General features: G+C 37.8%; 1 protein-coding gene across 1 annotated transcript in view; it reads right to left on the reverse strand.

The window, feature by feature from the left end:
* ttn.2 (titin, tandem duplicate 2) overlaps nucleotides 1–18,839 on the reverse strand; it is a 161,554-nt gene that overhangs the window by 42,841 nt on the left and 99,874 nt on the right. The window contains 28 exon segments of the mRNA XM_089133368.1: nucleotides 4–306; nucleotides 1,599–2,186; nucleotides 2,270–2,566; nucleotides 2,666–2,863; nucleotides 2,980–3,084; nucleotides 3,185–3,772; nucleotides 4,442–4,729; nucleotides 4,818–5,108; nucleotides 5,202–5,489; nucleotides 5,574–5,879; nucleotides 5,990–6,292; nucleotides 6,811–7,113; nucleotides 7,201–7,488; nucleotides 7,570–7,869; nucleotides 7,949–8,251; nucleotides 8,338–8,634; nucleotides 10,916–11,191; nucleotides 11,303–11,605; nucleotides 11,712–12,011; nucleotides 12,116–12,400; nucleotides 12,483–12,818; nucleotides 12,934–15,888; nucleotides 15,984–16,277; nucleotides 16,388–16,687; nucleotides 17,247–17,528; nucleotides 17,644–17,952; nucleotides 18,056–18,358; nucleotides 18,472–18,771. Of these exon segments, the coding sequence (XP_088989494.1) occupies nucleotides 4–306; nucleotides 1,599–2,186; nucleotides 2,270–2,566; nucleotides 2,666–2,863; nucleotides 2,980–3,084; nucleotides 3,185–3,772; nucleotides 4,442–4,729; nucleotides 4,818–5,108; nucleotides 5,202–5,489; nucleotides 5,574–5,879; nucleotides 5,990–6,292; nucleotides 6,811–7,113; nucleotides 7,201–7,488; nucleotides 7,570–7,869; nucleotides 7,949–8,251; nucleotides 8,338–8,634; nucleotides 10,916–11,191; nucleotides 11,303–11,605; nucleotides 11,712–12,011; nucleotides 12,116–12,400; nucleotides 12,483–12,818; nucleotides 12,934–15,888; nucleotides 15,984–16,277; nucleotides 16,388–16,687; nucleotides 17,247–17,528; nucleotides 17,644–17,952; nucleotides 18,056–18,358; nucleotides 18,472–18,771 (11,289 nt within the window).

The raw sequence follows: 18,839 nt of genomic DNA on the forward strand, positions 1-18,839 counted from the left end.
CACATGCAATATCCTTTGTCATTACAGGTTGTGATGGCTCACTGGGCTCGCCAAAACCAGCCTTATTCTCTGCAGTGACACGGAATTCATATTCAATTCCCTCTGACAGGCCCGAGACCTTATAACGTAGATCAGAAATTGACTTCTTTGAAGCTCTGACCCATCTCATTCCTCTTCTCTCTTTTCTCTCAACACTATAGCCTCTAATGTCACTTCCCCCATCTATGATTGGTCTCTTCCAGGAAATTGTCACAGCATTTCTACTGACATTATCAATTTCTGGTTTTGATGGTGGCCCGGGGGGTCCTACAAAAAAAGAAGAAGTTGAAAAACATTATACATGTAAAGCGTATTTTAAAAAGAGATCAAGTATGCAATCATCGATAGTTTGCGCTCACATGCACCCTTTTTTATGCAAAGTCACAAATAAGTAATGTTCCTGTAAATGTATTCTTTTGTACTTTCTGTATGTACCGGTATGTGAAAAGCCCATCTGGGGACGGACATTGCAAATTAGCCTTGTGCCTATCAAATAAATAAATTATATATATATATATATATATATATATATATATATACACAAACACACACACACACACACACACACACACTACCGGTCAAAAGTTTTAGATCGGTAAGATTTTTTTATGTTTTTAAAAGAAGTCTCTTCTGCTCACCAAAGCTGCAATTATTTGATAAAAAAAAATTACAATTTAAAACAGCGGTTTTCTATGTGAATATATAGTGAAGTGTAATTTATTCCTGTGATCAAAGCTGAATTTACAGCATTATTACTCCAGTCTTCAGCGTCACATGATCCTACAGAAATTATTATAATATGATGCTCAAGAAACATTTATGATTATTATCCATGTTAAAAAAACAATTTTTTTACAATTTTATTTCAGGATTCTTTGATGAATAGAAAGTTCAAAAGAACAGAATTGATCTGAAATGGAAAGCTTTTGTAACATTAATCACTACCATTCAAAAGTTTGGGGTCAGTAAGAATTTATTTTTTATTTTGGGGGGAAAGAAATTAGAAAATACTTTTATTCATCAAGGATGAGTTAAATTGATCAAAAGTTACAGTAAAGACATTTATAATTTTAGAAAAGATTATATTTTAAATAAATGCTGTTCTTTTGAACTTTCTATTCATCATAGAATTTTGGGGGAGAAAATGGTATACGACTGTTTTCAACATTGAAAATAATCATTTTTGTTTTTTGAGCATAAAATCAGCATATTAGAATGATTTCTGAAGGATCACGTGACACTGAAAACTGATCTGTAATCAGCAACAGTAATGATGTTGAAAATTCAGCTTTCAAATTACATTTTAAAATATATTAAAATAGAAAACAGTCATTTTAAATTGTCATAATATTTCACAATATTACTGTTTGTTATTTTTTTTTTTTTTCATCAAATTAAGCAGCCTTGGTGAGAAGAAGAGACTTCATTTAAAACCATAAAAAAATCTTACTGATCTAAAACTTTTGCACGGTAGTATATATATATATATATATATATATATATACACACACACATAGACTGAAACAAAATAATAAAGTAAAAATTGAAGTTGGGCTTACCAAAGCTGTCAACCATTTTAACTGGTCCAGACTGTGTTGCATCCCCAGTGCCATACTGATTGACCGCTGAAACACGGAATATGTATTCATTTCCCTTTATCAGCTTGCTGGCAACATACCGGCAATCCATAACATTTTCAGCAAGCTTTGTCCAGAGAAGGCGACTGGTTTCTCTCTTTTCTAATGTATAGGATTTGATACTGCAGCCACCATCTTCCTCTGGAGGCAACCATGTCAATGTGCATTTTTCAGCAGAGACACTGCTGGCTTCAATAGGACCTGGAGGTCCAGGCACATCTAGGATTTTCACTTTAACCTTTTCTTCTTTGATACCAAATGGATTGCTCGCACTAATGGTGTACTCTCCAGTGTTCTTTCGGCTGGCATACTTGATAGACAAAGTTGAAGTTGTGGGAGTGCTTGTGATTTGGACAATATCTGAGGACTTGAATTCTCTTCCACCCTTAGACCAGACAGCTGTAGGAGGTGGTTTGCCAAGAATGCTTGATGCTCTGATGACAATTGTTTCTCCGGCCCTCACAGTCACCCCATCCTTCATTTCAGGGTCAATTGTGATAGTTGGCGGTTCTGTAAAAAGTGAATTAATGATTATAAACATTGTTATGTTTATGGAGGGTTTGGTTAAGCAAATTGATTAAAACCAATATTACCATATTCATTTTTGCAGAGAAGAGGCTCAGTTGTCTCTGAGGGAGCACTGATAGCTCCAGCTGCATTTTTAGCCCTTACTCTGAACTCACAAGTACAGCCTTCCTGTAAGTCTGTAACAGTGTATGCACAGCTTTGGACATTCACATGGTTAGCCTTCATCCATGTCTTTCCAGGATGCTCTAGTTTCTCAACAATATAGCCAGTCAATTTGTGGCCCCCGTCATACTTGGGTGCAGTCCAAATAAGTGTTACACTGTTTCTTGTGACACTGATCACATCAGGTTTGCCAGGTGGATCTATAGAAAGAGACAATCATAATACAAAAAAATCATGTTGTGCTTTCTTCCTCATAACCATCAACAAATAGAAGAAAAAAAGAGCACACTGAGACTCACCAATAGGATCAAGTGCAACAAGTGATTCAGTTGGTTTGCTTGGCTTTCCAAGTCCTGCCACATTCATAGCTATTACCCTAAATTCATATTCCAGGCCTTCAATCAAACCGGTCACTCGGCATTCTTTCACTCTCAAAGGTGTCTTGCTGGCTCTCTTCCACATTAAGCTATTTCTATCTTTGAATTCCACATAATATCCTATAAGTAATATTAGAAGTAAAAGTTTTTAGATACAAAGAAACTCATAAATAACTACAATAAATAAATAAATAAATAAATAAATAAATAAATAACTATAATTAAGAAATGCTTACCAGTGATGGGAGAGCCTCCAGTATCTTTTGGATCAGACCATGTTAGGATAGCAGACTCATGGCGAATGCTCACAACCTCAGGTGGTGCTGAAGCCCCTGGTGCATCTGGTGTAGGGAAAAGTGTGTATTCGTAAACAAATATTTTTAAATATCCAGCACATTACATTGAATAAAACATATTTGGGCTTTCCTGTTAAATACTTACTGAATGGATGTTTAGCAATTACTGGATCAGATTTGAGGTACTCTCCAACTCCATATTTATTTTCAGCACAAACTTTGAAGATGTATTCTGTTCCGTCATGAAGTCTTGTAACTCTCATAGAGTTCTTCTGAATCGCAGAAGCAACTGTGACCCACTTGTTAGCAGTAGAATGCCTCTTCTCCAAAATATAGTTGCTAACTTCTGATCCCCCATCATCTGTGGGTGGGCCCCATTCTACAGTAATCGCCTCTGCTGTGATTTCATCAAATTTGATAGGACCAGTGCAGATTCCAGGCTTTCCAACAACTTTAATGTCAATAGTTGATTCCTTGGTTCCAGCAATGTTTCTCAAAATGATAGTGAATTTGTCAGCATCGACTCTCTGGCAATCACGAATCAGCAAGACCGTGTTTGTTGCGGTGGATTCAACTGAGATTCTGCCACTATCTGATAAAGTAACATCACCCTTTTTCCATGTGACTGCTGGAGCAGGTATGCCAATAATAGGGATATTAAGGCGAACAGTGCTTCCTTCCTTTGCTACATAGCAAGAGTCTGGCAAGCCTTTAAGGTTGCAGTCTGGAAGGACTGTAAAGAGAAAAGAGAAAAAGGAAAATGTTAATGGACATAATTGTATACCCACAAAGACACCAATTCAACTATTAGGCACACCAGGGCTTCTCAAAGTCTGGGGAGAGCACTTCAGCACGGCTGGGTGACATGTCCAATGTGCAACCAGTTTCAAACAACAGAGATTTTGCTATAAATTTATAAATCACATACGAGGTGCACGGACAGAAAGCAGTATGTCAGCATGAATTCAGTTCTCTTGCAAGTCCCATTGTATGGACAAATACACACTTTGTTAAAATGCCACAGACTATTAATGTAAACACATTCTTAAGTTATGTCTTAAGTAACCGATATATGTGTATCATTATATTGGATCTGTGCATTAGGTATTAAACTGACATCCTTGTGAGAGAAAAATGACTCACTTCTCTTGACCGAATAGCTTTTGTAGCGTATTTAATTCATACAAGGATGAGGATGCAGTTTTTTTGTTTTGTATTTGATTACTTTTTATAATTTAATTTCTGTAGTATTTTACAAGAGAATAAAAACTACCTTAAAGCACTATTTCATTTGTATCTTTATTCTATTCTATTAGAATTTGTCATATTTATATTAATTAGCATATTTCATATTTTATTAAATTTGACTTTGAAAAAACCCTGAAGTAGATTATATGAATACCTATTTGATCTTTAGGTAATACAGTAAGCTCAGTTGGTGGTCCTTCAGCTGCTTCATTAATGGCCTTGACTCTGAACAAGTACTCCTTTCCTTCTACAAGATCACTCATTGTGTAATGTGTGAGCTTAGACTTAGTTAGAAGCTTCCATTTGTCTTCCCCTTCACTGATCTCTAGAGCATATGCAACAACATGGCTTCCACCATCACTGATTGGCTTCTTCCAGCCAATAGTGCAAGAAGTCTTGGTGATCTCTGAAGGTTTAAAATCTGTAACTGGTCCAGGTTGCTCTGCAATACACATCAATATTAGAATTTAGTATAATTAACAGATTAATATATTTAAAATGCAAACTAACTTGCAACATTAAAGTCTCACCTGAGGCTTTGACTGGTCCAGCTGTCTCACAACCCTCACCAATGCCATATATATTTTCAGCTAGGACTCTGAAGCAGTAAGCCTTTCCTTCTTCAAGATTAGTAACCCTGAAAGACGTCTTGGAACACTCAGGAGAAACACAGGTCCATGCCTTTCTCTCAGCCAGACGTTTTTCAACAACATAGCTCTTAACTGGACTACCACCATCAATTAGCGGAGCATCCCAAGTAATTGATACATGGTCCTTTGAGGTCTCCTTAACAATCAGATTGACTGGGGGTCCAGGTGTGTCTGTGTACATTTATAAACAGAAGTTAGATACAGTAAATAATAAACTTCAAAAGTTGTGAGAAAAAGAAAAAAAAAAAGAAAAAAAAAACTTACCTAGTACTTTGACAACAATGGTATATGACTTGGTACCACTACTGTTTTCTAGAGTTAGGACATATTTGCCAGCATCATATCTGTTGATTTCCTCACAATAAAGGAACGTATCCCATTCAGTTGTCTTGATCATAAGACCCTGTCTCTCTTTCAAGTTTGCATTGACCTTAGTCCATGTTGCCTTTGGAGCAGGACGCCCTCTCAGAGGTACATAAATTCTCATTGTGACTCCAGCACGCAAAACTAAGGCTTTTCTGAGATCTGCATCAAGTTCAGCCTCAGGAGCAACTAAGAGAAATTTTTAATGAAAATAATATCAGAAATGTACATATTTTGAAATCCCATATATATTCAGTTATGAGATCTACTTACTCAAGATATCCTTTGCCATATGGTTTCCAGGAACTTCACTTGGTTCTCCAAATCCAATCTTGTTTACAGCACTAACACGGAACTGATATTCAATGCTATCTATAAGACCAGTAACATTAAATTTTGTCGCCTGGAGATTCTTCGGAACATTGCACTTTAGCCAGTCTTCTGCATCTGCTCTCTTGTACTCAACAAGATAGCCTAGAATTTCACATCCGCCATCATAGGCTGGCTTGGTCCAGGACAAACTGATTGAACTATGTGTAGAGTCAACAGCCTTTGGAAAAGCAGGTGGTCCAGGAGGATCTATGATACAACCACAGAAACACAAGGACTTAAATGCATGAACTATAAAAAGGTATTTTTTGCCAACTTAATTGTTAATTATCTACCAATGCAGTATTGTTAGTACTTACACACTGGGTCTACTGCAATAACACCAACTGATGGATCACTTGGTTTGCCAAGACCAGCTTTATTCAGTGCAATGATTCTGAATTCATACTCGGTTCCCTCTGTAAGGCCTCCAGCTTTAATTGTCCTGTCAATAACTGGTTTTCTGTTTACTTTGGCCCAATTGAGGTCTTGAGTTTCACGCCTCTCGACCAGGTATCCAAGAATAGTAGCCTTGCCATCATCAGCAGGGGCCTTCCAACTGACAGTCATGTGATCTCTGGTGATATTGGTAATAACTGGAGGTTCACATGGTCCTGGAACACCTTCATTTGAAAAAATAAAATGATTTAGGTTGGATCTGTTTATCACATTTTCAAAATTAGATAATATATTTACATTCGATTTAGAGATCAACCGATAATTGGTTTGACATTTATGAATGATTTTTAGGTTTTTCTAATGGTGAAAAAAGCCTTTAAACAATAGCACCCAAAACACCATTACAACTTATTAACCAATAATGTAGTTAACAAATTTTGTGCCTGTGCAAAACTTTCAACATTAGATGAACACATACAGTTAACATCATTTTTAGCATTATTCATCCACATAATTACAACCCAGTAGAAAATAATGTAACATGTTTGATTTTAACTAAGACTAGATTTCTGAAATGGAGTACTACTTCCCTAGAATTTATGATTTTTGCTGTAGAGTACATTCTAAATCATATTTAATTATACGTAATATTATTTATATTATTAATATAAAAAACTCAATGCTGTAATGGTCACTCATCGGTCTATAATATAGAAATGCAAAAGAAAGAATAAAATGTTACCAAATGGATTCTTGGCGATCACAGAATTAGTCACAATTACGTCTCCAACCCCATACTTGTTCTCAGCACAGATGCGGAACTCATATTCATGGCCTTCAATGAGTTTCTCCACGGAACAGTCCGTTATCTGACCATTAATGTTAGCAGTAACTTGTGCCCAGTTAGCTCTGCTTGTTTCACGTTTGTCAACAATGTAATTTGTGATTTCAGAACCACCATCTGCAAGAGGTGGCTCCCACCTCAGTTTCACTCGGTCAGCATAAACATGGCTTATCTTCACTGATGCTGGGGGTCCAGGTTTATCTGCAGAAACACAATTACGCATTTTTCACATAACAAGGAAGACAAAGCACACACTATGCTTTTTGGCATATTTTAATGTTAACTTACCAAGAACCTTCAGTTTAATGTTGCCAGACTTTGTGCCACTTTGGTTCTCAGCAAAAATGGTGTACTCGCCAGACTCTTTTCTTGTCACAGAGAACAGTTCCAAGGAGAAGAGATGCACCTTCTGAGTCATTTTCATACCTTCGGACAATTTGAATGGAACACCATCTTTCCTCCAAGTGACCTTTGGCATTGGTTTACCATAAACTTCAGCCTCCAGGCAGACATTTGCTCCAGCTTTGACAACGATTAATTTCTTCATTTCAAGACTAATCTCAACTCTAGGTGGAACTGAGATAATACAAAGAGAGACATCAAATAAAGTCCTTCATTTAGAAAATGTTAACATTATTGGTGGAACGTAAGACTTACCATGCTCTGCTATAACTGGGATAGCATCAGATTCCTCTGAGGGCAGACTGACATTAATTGCTGTCTTCGCAATTATTCTGAACTTGTACTGGGCTCCCTCCTCAAGTCCAGGAACAACGTATTCTTCCTTTGGTACATTTTGACTGCTTGCGTTGATACGCATCCATTTGTCACCTGGAATCTTCAGAGATTCAACATAATAACCAATGAGTTTGCTTCCGCCATCATGTTTTGGACGGTCCCAGACAAGAGAGACAGAATTTCTGGTCACATCAAGAACTTGGGGTTTGCCAGGTGGATCTGAAAAAGAATATTCATAAAACTTTAATTTGAACGTTTACTAAAAGTGACAGCAGCCTGTTTCCCCCCCTACACATACCAACTGGAGATCTCGCAGTGATAAAATCTGTCTGTTTGCTTGGTTTGCCTTGTCCTGCTTTGTTAACAGCAGACACTCTGAATGTGTACTCCAGACCATCGATGAGGCCAGAGCATGTATATTCAGTTGAGCGAACAAGGACTTCATTTGCCTTGGACCACAAGAGGCTATTTCTTTCTTTGCGCTCAATGCAATATCCTGTGATGGGACTGCCACCATCGTTCACTGGTACCTCCCAGGACAACACAACAAAGTCCCTGCTGATTTTGTTGACACAACAGTTCCTTGGCTCACTGGGTGGATCTGAAATCAAAAGATTTGTATTGGTGTAAATAAAGCCTAATCCCTTTGCATATCTGTGTTTAAAGGTGTCCATTTATGAGGCTTACCAAATGGATATCTAGCAATGATCTTCTCAGCGTAAATTGGTTCTGAAATTCCAAAGCGGTTTTCAGCACGGACACGGAAGCCGTACTCTTTGCCACACGTGAGCTTTCCAACTCTGCAACTGGTCTTGGTGCAAGATGCAGCTGTGACCCAATCACCTCTTGTCACATCACACTTCTCAACAATGTAGTTTGTGATGTTGCTGCCACCATCTTCAGCAGGTGAATCCCATGCTAGTGTGCAGGCGTCTACGTCCACCTCAATAATTTGTACAGGACCCTGTGGAGGACCAGGGATGTCTAAAAAAAGGAAAATAAATTTACTTTAATAGACTTCAAAATAGACTTTATCCTTTTAAGACTATTAACACAATTTTCTTACGAAAAAATATACCACACCGTGCCTACGGCCGAATCACAGCCGTGCTGTTATACATCCATTTCGCACTGCTACTTGTGTGATATTGCTCATATATATACGTATTTGGCTCAACCTTCATGCTTGTCCGCTTGTCCAGGACAAGTGAATTTTTTGAAGGGGCACATGAAAGATAATTTTACTTGCCCGCCTCGACAAGTAGACTGATTAAAACCTCAGTGACAAAAAATAATTAGGGAAGCATTGAAACGCGAGAATTCAATAAGAATTAATTTCAGTCTGTGTAAACAGCTATTGGCAATGGATATTATATTTTTGGTAAGAAGGTTGAGCTGTTGAGACTCATGCTGCCCGTCTCTTTGTGAGAGACTTTGTGGAGAAATTAAAAGAAATGAGCATAACAGCACACATAAAGTAACTCACAGAAGAAACTCTAATTCTAAATGTTTGATTTTTTTATTTATAATGTAATATAGTTAAGTAACGTAACAAGTCCAAGGGAGCTGTTTTGCTGAATATTATTATTATGATTGCAAATGCTACATTGATTTTATAAGTTCAATAAACAAGTAGTTAATAATAAGTCACAAGATACAATATTGACTGTTTTTGTTTATTTCACCAACGAAAATAGTTCCAAAAAAGATCACAGCAGAACTATTGCACCGTCTCAAAGCAACACTCAGCGGTGTTTTTGTGATTTAGCATTTTGAACAAATCGGTTGCATGAATGACTCAATGACTCACTCATTAAGGGACTTGCCGCTACATACTGGTGGTTTAGTTTCATGTTTTAGTTTCCAAACATGTCTTATGTGTTTATTCAAAATCGCATTTAAAACATTAATCTCATCACAATATTTATTGCAGTTGTAAATTATTTAATTTAATTGGTAACAGCTCTGTAGTGTCTCATTATGATAATTGAATTTATTGAGCAAATGTAAGAATTTGACATTAAGAGATGAGGCATAAGATTTAATAAGGTTAACACTTAACTGTCACCGTCCCACAGGTGGGACGTTTGCCACTATATTTTTAAAACAATAATATCTTAGTAAATACCTTAACTAATATTGACAAACTATATATCATTTGAAAGCTTACAATCTCTAGTTTCCATATTTGGTGACTGATTTTCAAAATATATTACAGAGGAGCCATAATTTATCAATATAAAACAAGAATATTTTCATACTCTTAAGGCGTGTTCAGACCTTTATTTTAAAATAGCAGTAAACATGAAAAATGGTAGATACCTCAGTTTTTTTTCATGCCAAAAGTTCAAAAGATAGAATCCATTCAATTATTTTGGAAAAAAAAGGTCTGAAAAGTTTGAAATATCAAGAAAAAAATAATAATTTCACCATTTGTGACGTGTCAGCTAGCTATGACTTACATGCGTGTTCTTTGTATGTGTTTCTTAGAGGTTCAATTCATATCAAAATCTGCCAAACTTCCCATGCTACTTCTGAATAGGATCTCTACTTCAGAAATTGTATGAAAATTGTGAAAATAATGGTTCATATCACTCAAAACACGAATGGAAATGCAGGCGCCCTTATATGGGCAGTAATGGAGTCTGATTGTGCCCTAGTGAAAAAGTTTGGTACTGCGCTCAAACAAAATCTTACTGAAAGCTCATTTTTTGAGATATCAACCTAAAATTTGAAACACAACTTGTTCAGATTTTTGGCTTTGATCTTTCTGCCATTTTAGAGTAGCCCAGGTTTTGAAAATATATATTTTATGTAAAATATGAATAATTAATATTTTACATTGTACATTTCCATAAACTCAAACTTCTATAACTTTTTTTCTGTTTCACTTTCTTAATTTATTTCACTTCTACAAAAATCTGCCAAATGTCTTCTTTAAAACAAGACCAATCATATGTCTATATTCCAAAGCATTCTTGAATTACAACCATTTAAGTTCAAAATATGCATTTTCATGTCTATTCAAAAAAGGGGGGTGACAGTTAACAGGTTAAAAAAATTGCCTTCATAAAGGTAAATAACGCCCTGGGGTTATAATAAAAAATATATAGATTTAAGTATCTAAAAGCTGATGGTATCTAAAAGTATCTAAATATTGCTTGAGAATAAATTATGTTTACACCACCAAAAATCCAAGTACATGACAAGGCTGGATGTCAAGCCCGGCTATTTAATAAATATTTATGTATATGAATAAACTTACCCATAATGATTATTCGGATGATCTGGTTGACCTTGCCAGTGCTGTTTTCAGCAGAAAAACTGTAATAACCACTATCCTTCCTTGTAACTTCTTTAATCGAAAGAGTACTTGAGGTTGGTGTTTTTTGTATGGAGAGACGATCAGATGTAACTAAATCATCATTTCCTCTTCTCCATTTAGTGACTGGTGCAGGCTTCCCAGACACAAGAGCATCAACTATAAGTTTAGTTCCTGCTCTTGCTGTAACCACATCAGAGACGATGATCTTCGGTCCCACTAAAAAAAGGTATTAAGGTATAAAATGTATTCAGAGTGTGATTCATGAAAAACATAGCATGAATAAAAATAAATTAATAATGGGAGAGCACAAAATCTTTGTCTACATACTCAGCTGTTCCTTGACCTCAAATATGCCCTCAGCTTCTCTTGCCAAACTGCATCCTATTGCGTTTCTTGCGGCAACCCTGAATCTGTACTTAGTGTTTTCTTTTAGTCCAGCAACAACAATGGTCAAGTCTTTCACAACCGAGTATGATGTCCACTTGTCCTCAGGTTGACCATCCTGCTGGTATTCAACAACATATCCATTAATCTTAGATCCACCATCTCTAAGTGGTTTGAGCCACCCAAGAGTTGCACTGTTTTTAGAAATTTCTAATACATCCATCTTCTTTGGAGGATCAGGCTCACCTTTACAAAGTAAAAATAAACACATTATTTTTAAAATGCATTATATTATATGATACAATACAATAGAACATAATATAATCAATTATACGGTGCAATGTGGACTTACTTTTGGAATCTGTAGCTAGGTAGGACTTTGGAGAATCTTGAGGCAAACCGATGCCATACTTGTTAACTGCCATCACCCGGAAGTAGTATTCTGTTCCTGGTGTCAGATTTGTGATTTTGAAGCTTGTCTTCTTTAAGTCATTTGTGCAATTTGTCCATGTTTTCCTGTCAACCTCACGCTTTTCAACAACATAGTTAAGGATTGGACTACCACCATCATTTTCTGGAGGCAACCATGCAAGCTGGCATGTTGTCTTAGTGATATCAGTTCCCTCCAGTCCACCAACAGGACCAGGAGTATCTGTTGATAAATTTCAGGAACAGTTTTACCAACAGTACTTGATATTGGGTAAGTGTAAAGCTTATCTTAATTTTAAAATGCATTTTATGCAAATGTAAGATTACCTAAGACTTTTACACGAACAAATACAGCCTTTTCTCCAGAGGCATTTGAAAGAGTCAAAGAATATCTGCCAGAGTCTTCACGTGAACACTCAGGAATCACAAGAAAGGTCATTGTATCAATTTGATCCACATGACCCCTTCTAACGACATTGTCAACACCCATGCGCTTCCAAGTCACTTTAGGTGATGGTCTTCCTCTAATTGTTGCAAAAAGTCTGATAGGACATCCGGCTCTAACGCTAAGGCCTTTTCTTAGACTGGCATCAAGATCAATCTCTGGAGGTTCTGTTGTGATAAAAAGAGACTGAATAAGTATACTGAATTTCAAGGGGAATCATATAAGCAACACTTTAAAACAAACACTTACCGTTGACCTCCTTTGGTGATACAGCATCCTTGAGGATAGCAGGATAGCCCATGCCAACTTGGTTTTGAGCAGAAACTCGGAATTCATATTCCTGTCTCTCATCCAAGTTAATAATTGTAAATTCAGTTAGGACAAGTTGTCCAGAAGTATTACATTTCTTCCAGCCTTCCTCAGGATCTCTCACTTGTTCACCTTCCATTTGCACCTTATCCCTCATTTCAACCAGATATCCAATAATTGGAGCACCACCATCATACACAGGCTTCGTCCAGCTAAGTGTAATTGATGTCTTTGTGCTATCAACTACTTTAAGGCTGCCAGGAGGACCAGGGGGCTCTAAATATTACAAAAAAAAAAAAAAAATTAAGATACAATTAAATACATATTTATGGGATAAAAAAAAACCATTATACAATCTCAGATGAATAGATGAAATACAGATTATACACACCAATTGGATCTTTTGCAGTGATGGGCCTGGATGCTTTGCTCGGTTCTCCCAATCCTACTTCATTTTCAGCTTTGACACGGAATTGATAATCGTGGTTAGGGATCAGATTGGTGACCTTCATGCGTCTCTCAGAGATAGGGCTCTTTGTGACAGGAACCCATCGAACAGCCCGCTTTTCTTTTCTCTCCAGAATGTAACCAGTGATAGACTTTCCACCATCATTCTCAGGAGGAGCCCATACCACAGTCATCTCATCTTTACCAATTTTGGTTACCTCAGGTGCATCAGGTGGACCAGGCCTGTTGAATTGTGTCTTAGCAGTAATAGGCTTACTCTCCATTGGCGGCCCAGTCCCCATTTTATTTTCTGCTCTGACCCTGAATATGTACTCATTTCCCTCAACAAGGCGTGTTACATTACAGTAGTTGGTGACGACAGAGGCAGAGTAAGTGGACCAAACCATTCTTCTCGTCTCACATTTTTCTAGAATATAGCTATCCACCTCACAACCACCATCATCCTCTGGAGGATCCCATACAACTCTGCACTTTTCTGTGGAGATGCCAGAAATCTTCATATCTCTGACAGGTCCTGGTATATCCAAAACTGTAACATTGGCATATGCTGTGAACGATCCTGCCGAGTTTGTAGCAGTGACCACATATTTTCCAGTATCACTACGTTTGGTTTTAGTAAGGAGGAATTTTGAGTAATCGTATCCAGTGTCAATACTGATCCTTGGGTTATCGCCTGTAGCCTTGTCCTTCACCCATGTAACCTCAGGCTGTGGTTTTCCTCTAATTCCAGCCTCAAGTCTAACTGATTCACCCGCTTTGACCACTATGGTACCAACAAATTTCAGGTCAATAACTGGTTTCTGAACTTCTTCTTTGACAAGAATTTCGGATGTCTTAACCCAGGCGCTTTCACCTCCATCATTTGTTGACTGGACTCTAAACTGATAGGTTTGGTTCTCAACACATTTGTCCACCATGAAGAATGTCTCTTTCAGGACTCCCTCATGTACCTTTTCCCACTCTTCAGCATCCTTTGCTTTTCTCTCCAAATGGAAGCCCAGGTTAGGACTGCCACCGTCATAATCTGGTTTTCTCCATTTAAGGAAAACAAAGTTCTTACCGATATCACTGACGTGGAAGTTCTCTGGCTCACTTGGCTTCTGAAGTGGGTCGATTGCAAGGATAGGAGTTTTGGTTTCTGTTGCTGGCCCAGGACCACATTTGTTCTCAGCAGACACACGGAATAAATATTCATGATTTTCCATGAGCTTTGCCTTTACCATACGATTTGTGCAGTCAGATGATATCATTGACCAGGTTCGTATACTTGGCTCCCGACATTCCACAATGTAATTTGTTATCTCAGTGCCTCCATTATCCTCAGGAGCATCCCAGGACACCATGCAAGAGTTTTTAGTTACATACGTCATCTTAAGATTCTGGCAGTGCCCAGGTCTATCCAGAACATTTACACTAATAGTAGCTGAGGCCTCTCCAGCTTCATTAGCAGCCTTAAGTACATACTTTCCATGATCTGCTCTGGTCGCTTCCTTGATACGCATTTGCACTACTGGGAAGTTGTTTATCAGAGTGGTGCGCTTGCCCTTGTCCAAAATGCTTTCACCTTTGCTCCAAGTAATTTCTGGATCAGGTCTTGCTTTCACATATGCAACAAGATTAATGTTATGTCCAACACGGACAGTCATACGTTCACGGCATGTGGCATCCATCTCAATTTCGGGAGGGATAACAATATCCTTAGCAATAACTGACTCTGGGATTTCCCTAGTCTCTCCTTCTCCAATCATATTAACAGCTTTAACACGGAACCTGTATTCTGTGTCCTCTATCAGTCCCTTTACTCTATAAGCACACTGCTTAATCAGATCATCCTTATTGACTTTCTCCCACTCAGCACCTTCTTTATGGCATTCAACTATATATCCTAAGACTGGACTGCCTCCATCTTTTGTGGGTCTGATCCAGACTAAGTCAGCATGTATACAACTGTAGTCCTTTATCTTAGGGTTAATTGGAGGTCCCGGAACAGTAATTGGTCTGCAAGGTCTGGCAGGATCTGAAATAGGTGAAGGTCCACTAAAGCCAGCAATATTTTCAGCAAATACTCTGAACTCATATTCGATGCTTTCAAAAAGCCCAAGCACTCTATATCTCAGGTCCTTGCAGGGTGTTTTATTCACTCTGATCCATTTGCCTCCTTTATGTCTTCGCTCAATAATGTAACCACTGATTGGACTACCACCATCAAACAGTGGCATTGTCCATCCAAGTGTGAGTGAATCTTCAGATATATCAGATGCAACTGGTTTTCCAGGATGGCCAGGGGGCTCAAACTGGTGCCGGGCTACAGTTGGTGCACTTTCAAGAGCTGCGCCAATTCCCATTTTGTTTTCAGCACGAATTCTCACAACATACTCAACTCCTTGCTGGAGACGAGAAATCTTGAGCCTTGTGGCAGTGCTGCCAGAACTTACTCCTCCCCAAGTTTCCTTATTTGATTCCCTCTTCTCAACAATATAGTTCGTGACAGGGCTTCCACCATCCTCTTTGGGAGGACGCCAGTCAATGACCATGTATTCAGGAGTCAGTTCAAGGATATTTACGGGACCTATCGGGGCAGATGGCACATCAAGAACTGTGACATTCAGAGAAACAGTCTTACTTCCTGCTGAGTTAGACACTGTGAGAATATAGATTCCGGTGTGACTTCTTGTACAATCGGCAATGCTCAGAACAGTGGAGAAGTTGTCTGTGTCGATTTTGATATTGCCTTCACTCTTGATTTCCTCTCCATCAATGACCCACTTGGCAATGGGAACCGGAAGGCCTCTCATAATGGCAGGCATCCTAATAGTGCTTCCAGCTTTCACAATGATTCCCTCAATCAATTTCACATCAACCTCAACAATGGGTGGTACTACAAAGACAGTAGAAGAATACAAATATTAAATCGTACATATTGAAAACAAAACAAAACAAAAATCATATGGGACATTAAAATTAGAGTCTAACCTAGTTTTTCCTGGCAAAGTACTGGCACAGTGGTATCTGGTCTACTTAGACCAATTGCATTCTCTGTCTTAACACGGAACCTGTAGGTCTTTCCTTCTTCCAGTCCTGTCACATGGCACTCAGGAATGCTGACAGTCTTAAAAACGATCCAATCCCTTTCACCTTCTTCTTGATACTCAACCAAGAAACCTGTGATGTCACTTCCTCCCGTGCGATCGGGCCAATTCCACTGGAGCCACACCTCGGTTTTATCAGCATCTACATGATGCAGGTCTTTTGGTGGACCAGGTGGAACTGAAATATGAAAATAGATGTTAGTTTATTATATTGTTATACATTATATATATTGTTTTGAAAATTAACATTAAATAAGCCTGTGGAGACATTCCTCAGGCCATACTTACACAGGGGATTCATTGCTTTGATAGCTTTTGTTGTTTCAACATATTCGCTTCTTCCAAACTGATTTTCAGCTGCCACACGGAACATGTATGATGTTCCCTCAATCAAATGCTTAGCCATCATGCTGCGTTTTTTGGATGATGAACAGACTGGCACCCATTGTGCAGATGCTGCATCCTTTTTCTCAACAACAAAGTTAGTGATGCGTGCACCACCATTATCTTCTGGGTCTTTCCAAGAGAGCTGGGCAGAATCACATCTGACATCAGATACCCTGAGATGCTGAACTGGTCCAGGTTTGTCTACAAAAACAAACACATAAAACAACAACAACTTAACTCTTTGCCTGAATAGAACGGTATTTTCTAGGGGGTTTGACGAGTCACAAGATCTTGCTATATTAAAAAGTGAAGATTTTTCTCATTGAGGTGAAAAGCTGTCTCGCAATATCAGCATGATGGAGTTGAGCTTGTGGCAAAAGCTTTTACAGTGCCTATATTATTCTGTCTTTTATTACATAGGAAAATTCATACTAAGAAATTAGAAATAGTGACATATATTACAATTATTAAGACGATTAATAGTCAAAAGTCTTAAAAAATGTTTTGCGTTTTGTGATTCAGTTGAATAATAGTCTATTTCTCCAGCCATTGAAGATTTCTTAAAAATAGTGTTAAAATATCATCTTGAATTGCTCTTGTGAGCCCAATATAATGTAGTATTGTCTCATGAGCTAGGTTTATTGTCACACCCCTAGTATTTTCATTTTAGTTTACTTATACATTATATATTTGTTATAAATTATTTAAAATTGTACAATTTCTGATTTTACATAGTCTTTGTAATATAAAAAAAAATTACCAAGAACAAGCACGGTGCATGTGGCTGTCTTTGATCCAGCTGGATTTTCAACAGTTAGTGTGTAATCGCCACAGTCTGCACGGGTGCAATAACGCATCTCTAGTTTAGTTGCTGTTCCAGATGTTTCAATCTCTGATCTTGTAGGAACATCTAATTCATTTTTCTTCCATGTGACTTTGGGGAAAGGCATTCCTTTGATTCCAGCAGTAATAGCAATATGGGTTCCGGCCATTGCTTTGAGTTCACGAGGCATGCCCAAATCCAGTTGAAGTTCTGGGGGCTCTATAGACAAAAAAAAAAAAAATAGCATTTAATATTGTTACACACATTTTCTTAAATGCAATAACATGCATAATTATTAACTAATATCATACATATCCGAATACGCATAAATTACCAAATCTGTCTTGTGCTCGAACAGGCTCTGGGACATATGCAGGCTCTGATTCGCCAGCAGCATTCACTGCCTTCACCTTAAATCTGTACAGTGCACCATCCTCAAGGTTGATAACCTTGAATACAGTGCCCTGGCAGGAGTCGGGTGTCTGATTAACTTGAAGCCATTCCTCATCACCAGCTTTCTGATATTCAAGGAGATAGCCAAAGATTTTGCCTCTGCCACAGTCTTTTGGTGGCTGCCAAGAAAGAGTTACAGACTCTTTTGTCTTGTCAATTGCTACTGGAAGTACAGGTGGGCTTGGAATCACTGTAACAAGACAATCATGAAAAAAGTGGTTATTATTTTAACTTTAATTAATACAAATAGTTAATTGTAATTTTTTTTATTTAAAATATAATTGGATGCATACCAATAGGATCGTTGGCATAGATGGGCTTTGAAGGTGGACTGGGGTCACCAACACCAATTACATTCTCTGCTGTGACACGGAATTCATATTCACATCCCTGGAGAAGATCAGGAACCCAATATTCTGTGTTGGGGTAAATGCGGTCTTTTCCAGCTTTAGTCCACATATTGGCCTTGGTCTCCTTTCTTTCAACAATGTAGTTTGTGATTGGTTTGCCACCATCAGCTGGCTGGATCCACGAAATCAGAGCCGTATCTTTATAGATTTCTTTTATCACAGGTGCTTGTGGTGCATCTGGAACCTCTGCAGGTGTAAGAAATTTGAGAACATGAGTAAAACTCTAGACCATTCATTAAAAGATTCTTGTTAAAATAATGTATTGACTATTGTATTATACTGCAGAATCTGTTACTTACTGAAAATATCCTTTGCTTTTGTTTCAGCAGATAGCAATGGATCACTAATACCATGAATATTTTGAGCACAAATTCTAATGATGTACTCTCTTCCCTCAATTAGTTTTGGAACTCTGCATGATGTCCTTGTGCAAGATTCTGTAACAGGCATCCATAAATCCCTGTTGGTGTCTCTCTTTTCAACAGTGTAGTTAGAAATAGCAGCTCCACCATCATCCAATGGGGGATTCCAAGAAATGACCATATAATTCCTGTAAATCTCATCAAATACAACAGGACCCTCTGGAGGTTGTGGACGGTCTGAAAAATTCATAAAACAAGATTAATCATTAAGTTTGTAAAGAAATAATTGTAAAATTGATAAAAAA

Source organism: Pimephales promelas, chromosome 7 (genome assembly GCF_988280905.1).
Source record: "Pimephales promelas chromosome 7, fPimPro1.hap1.1, whole genome shotgun sequence".
Classification (NCBI taxonomy): domain Eukaryota; kingdom Metazoa; phylum Chordata; class Actinopteri; order Cypriniformes; family Leuciscidae; genus Pimephales; species Pimephales promelas.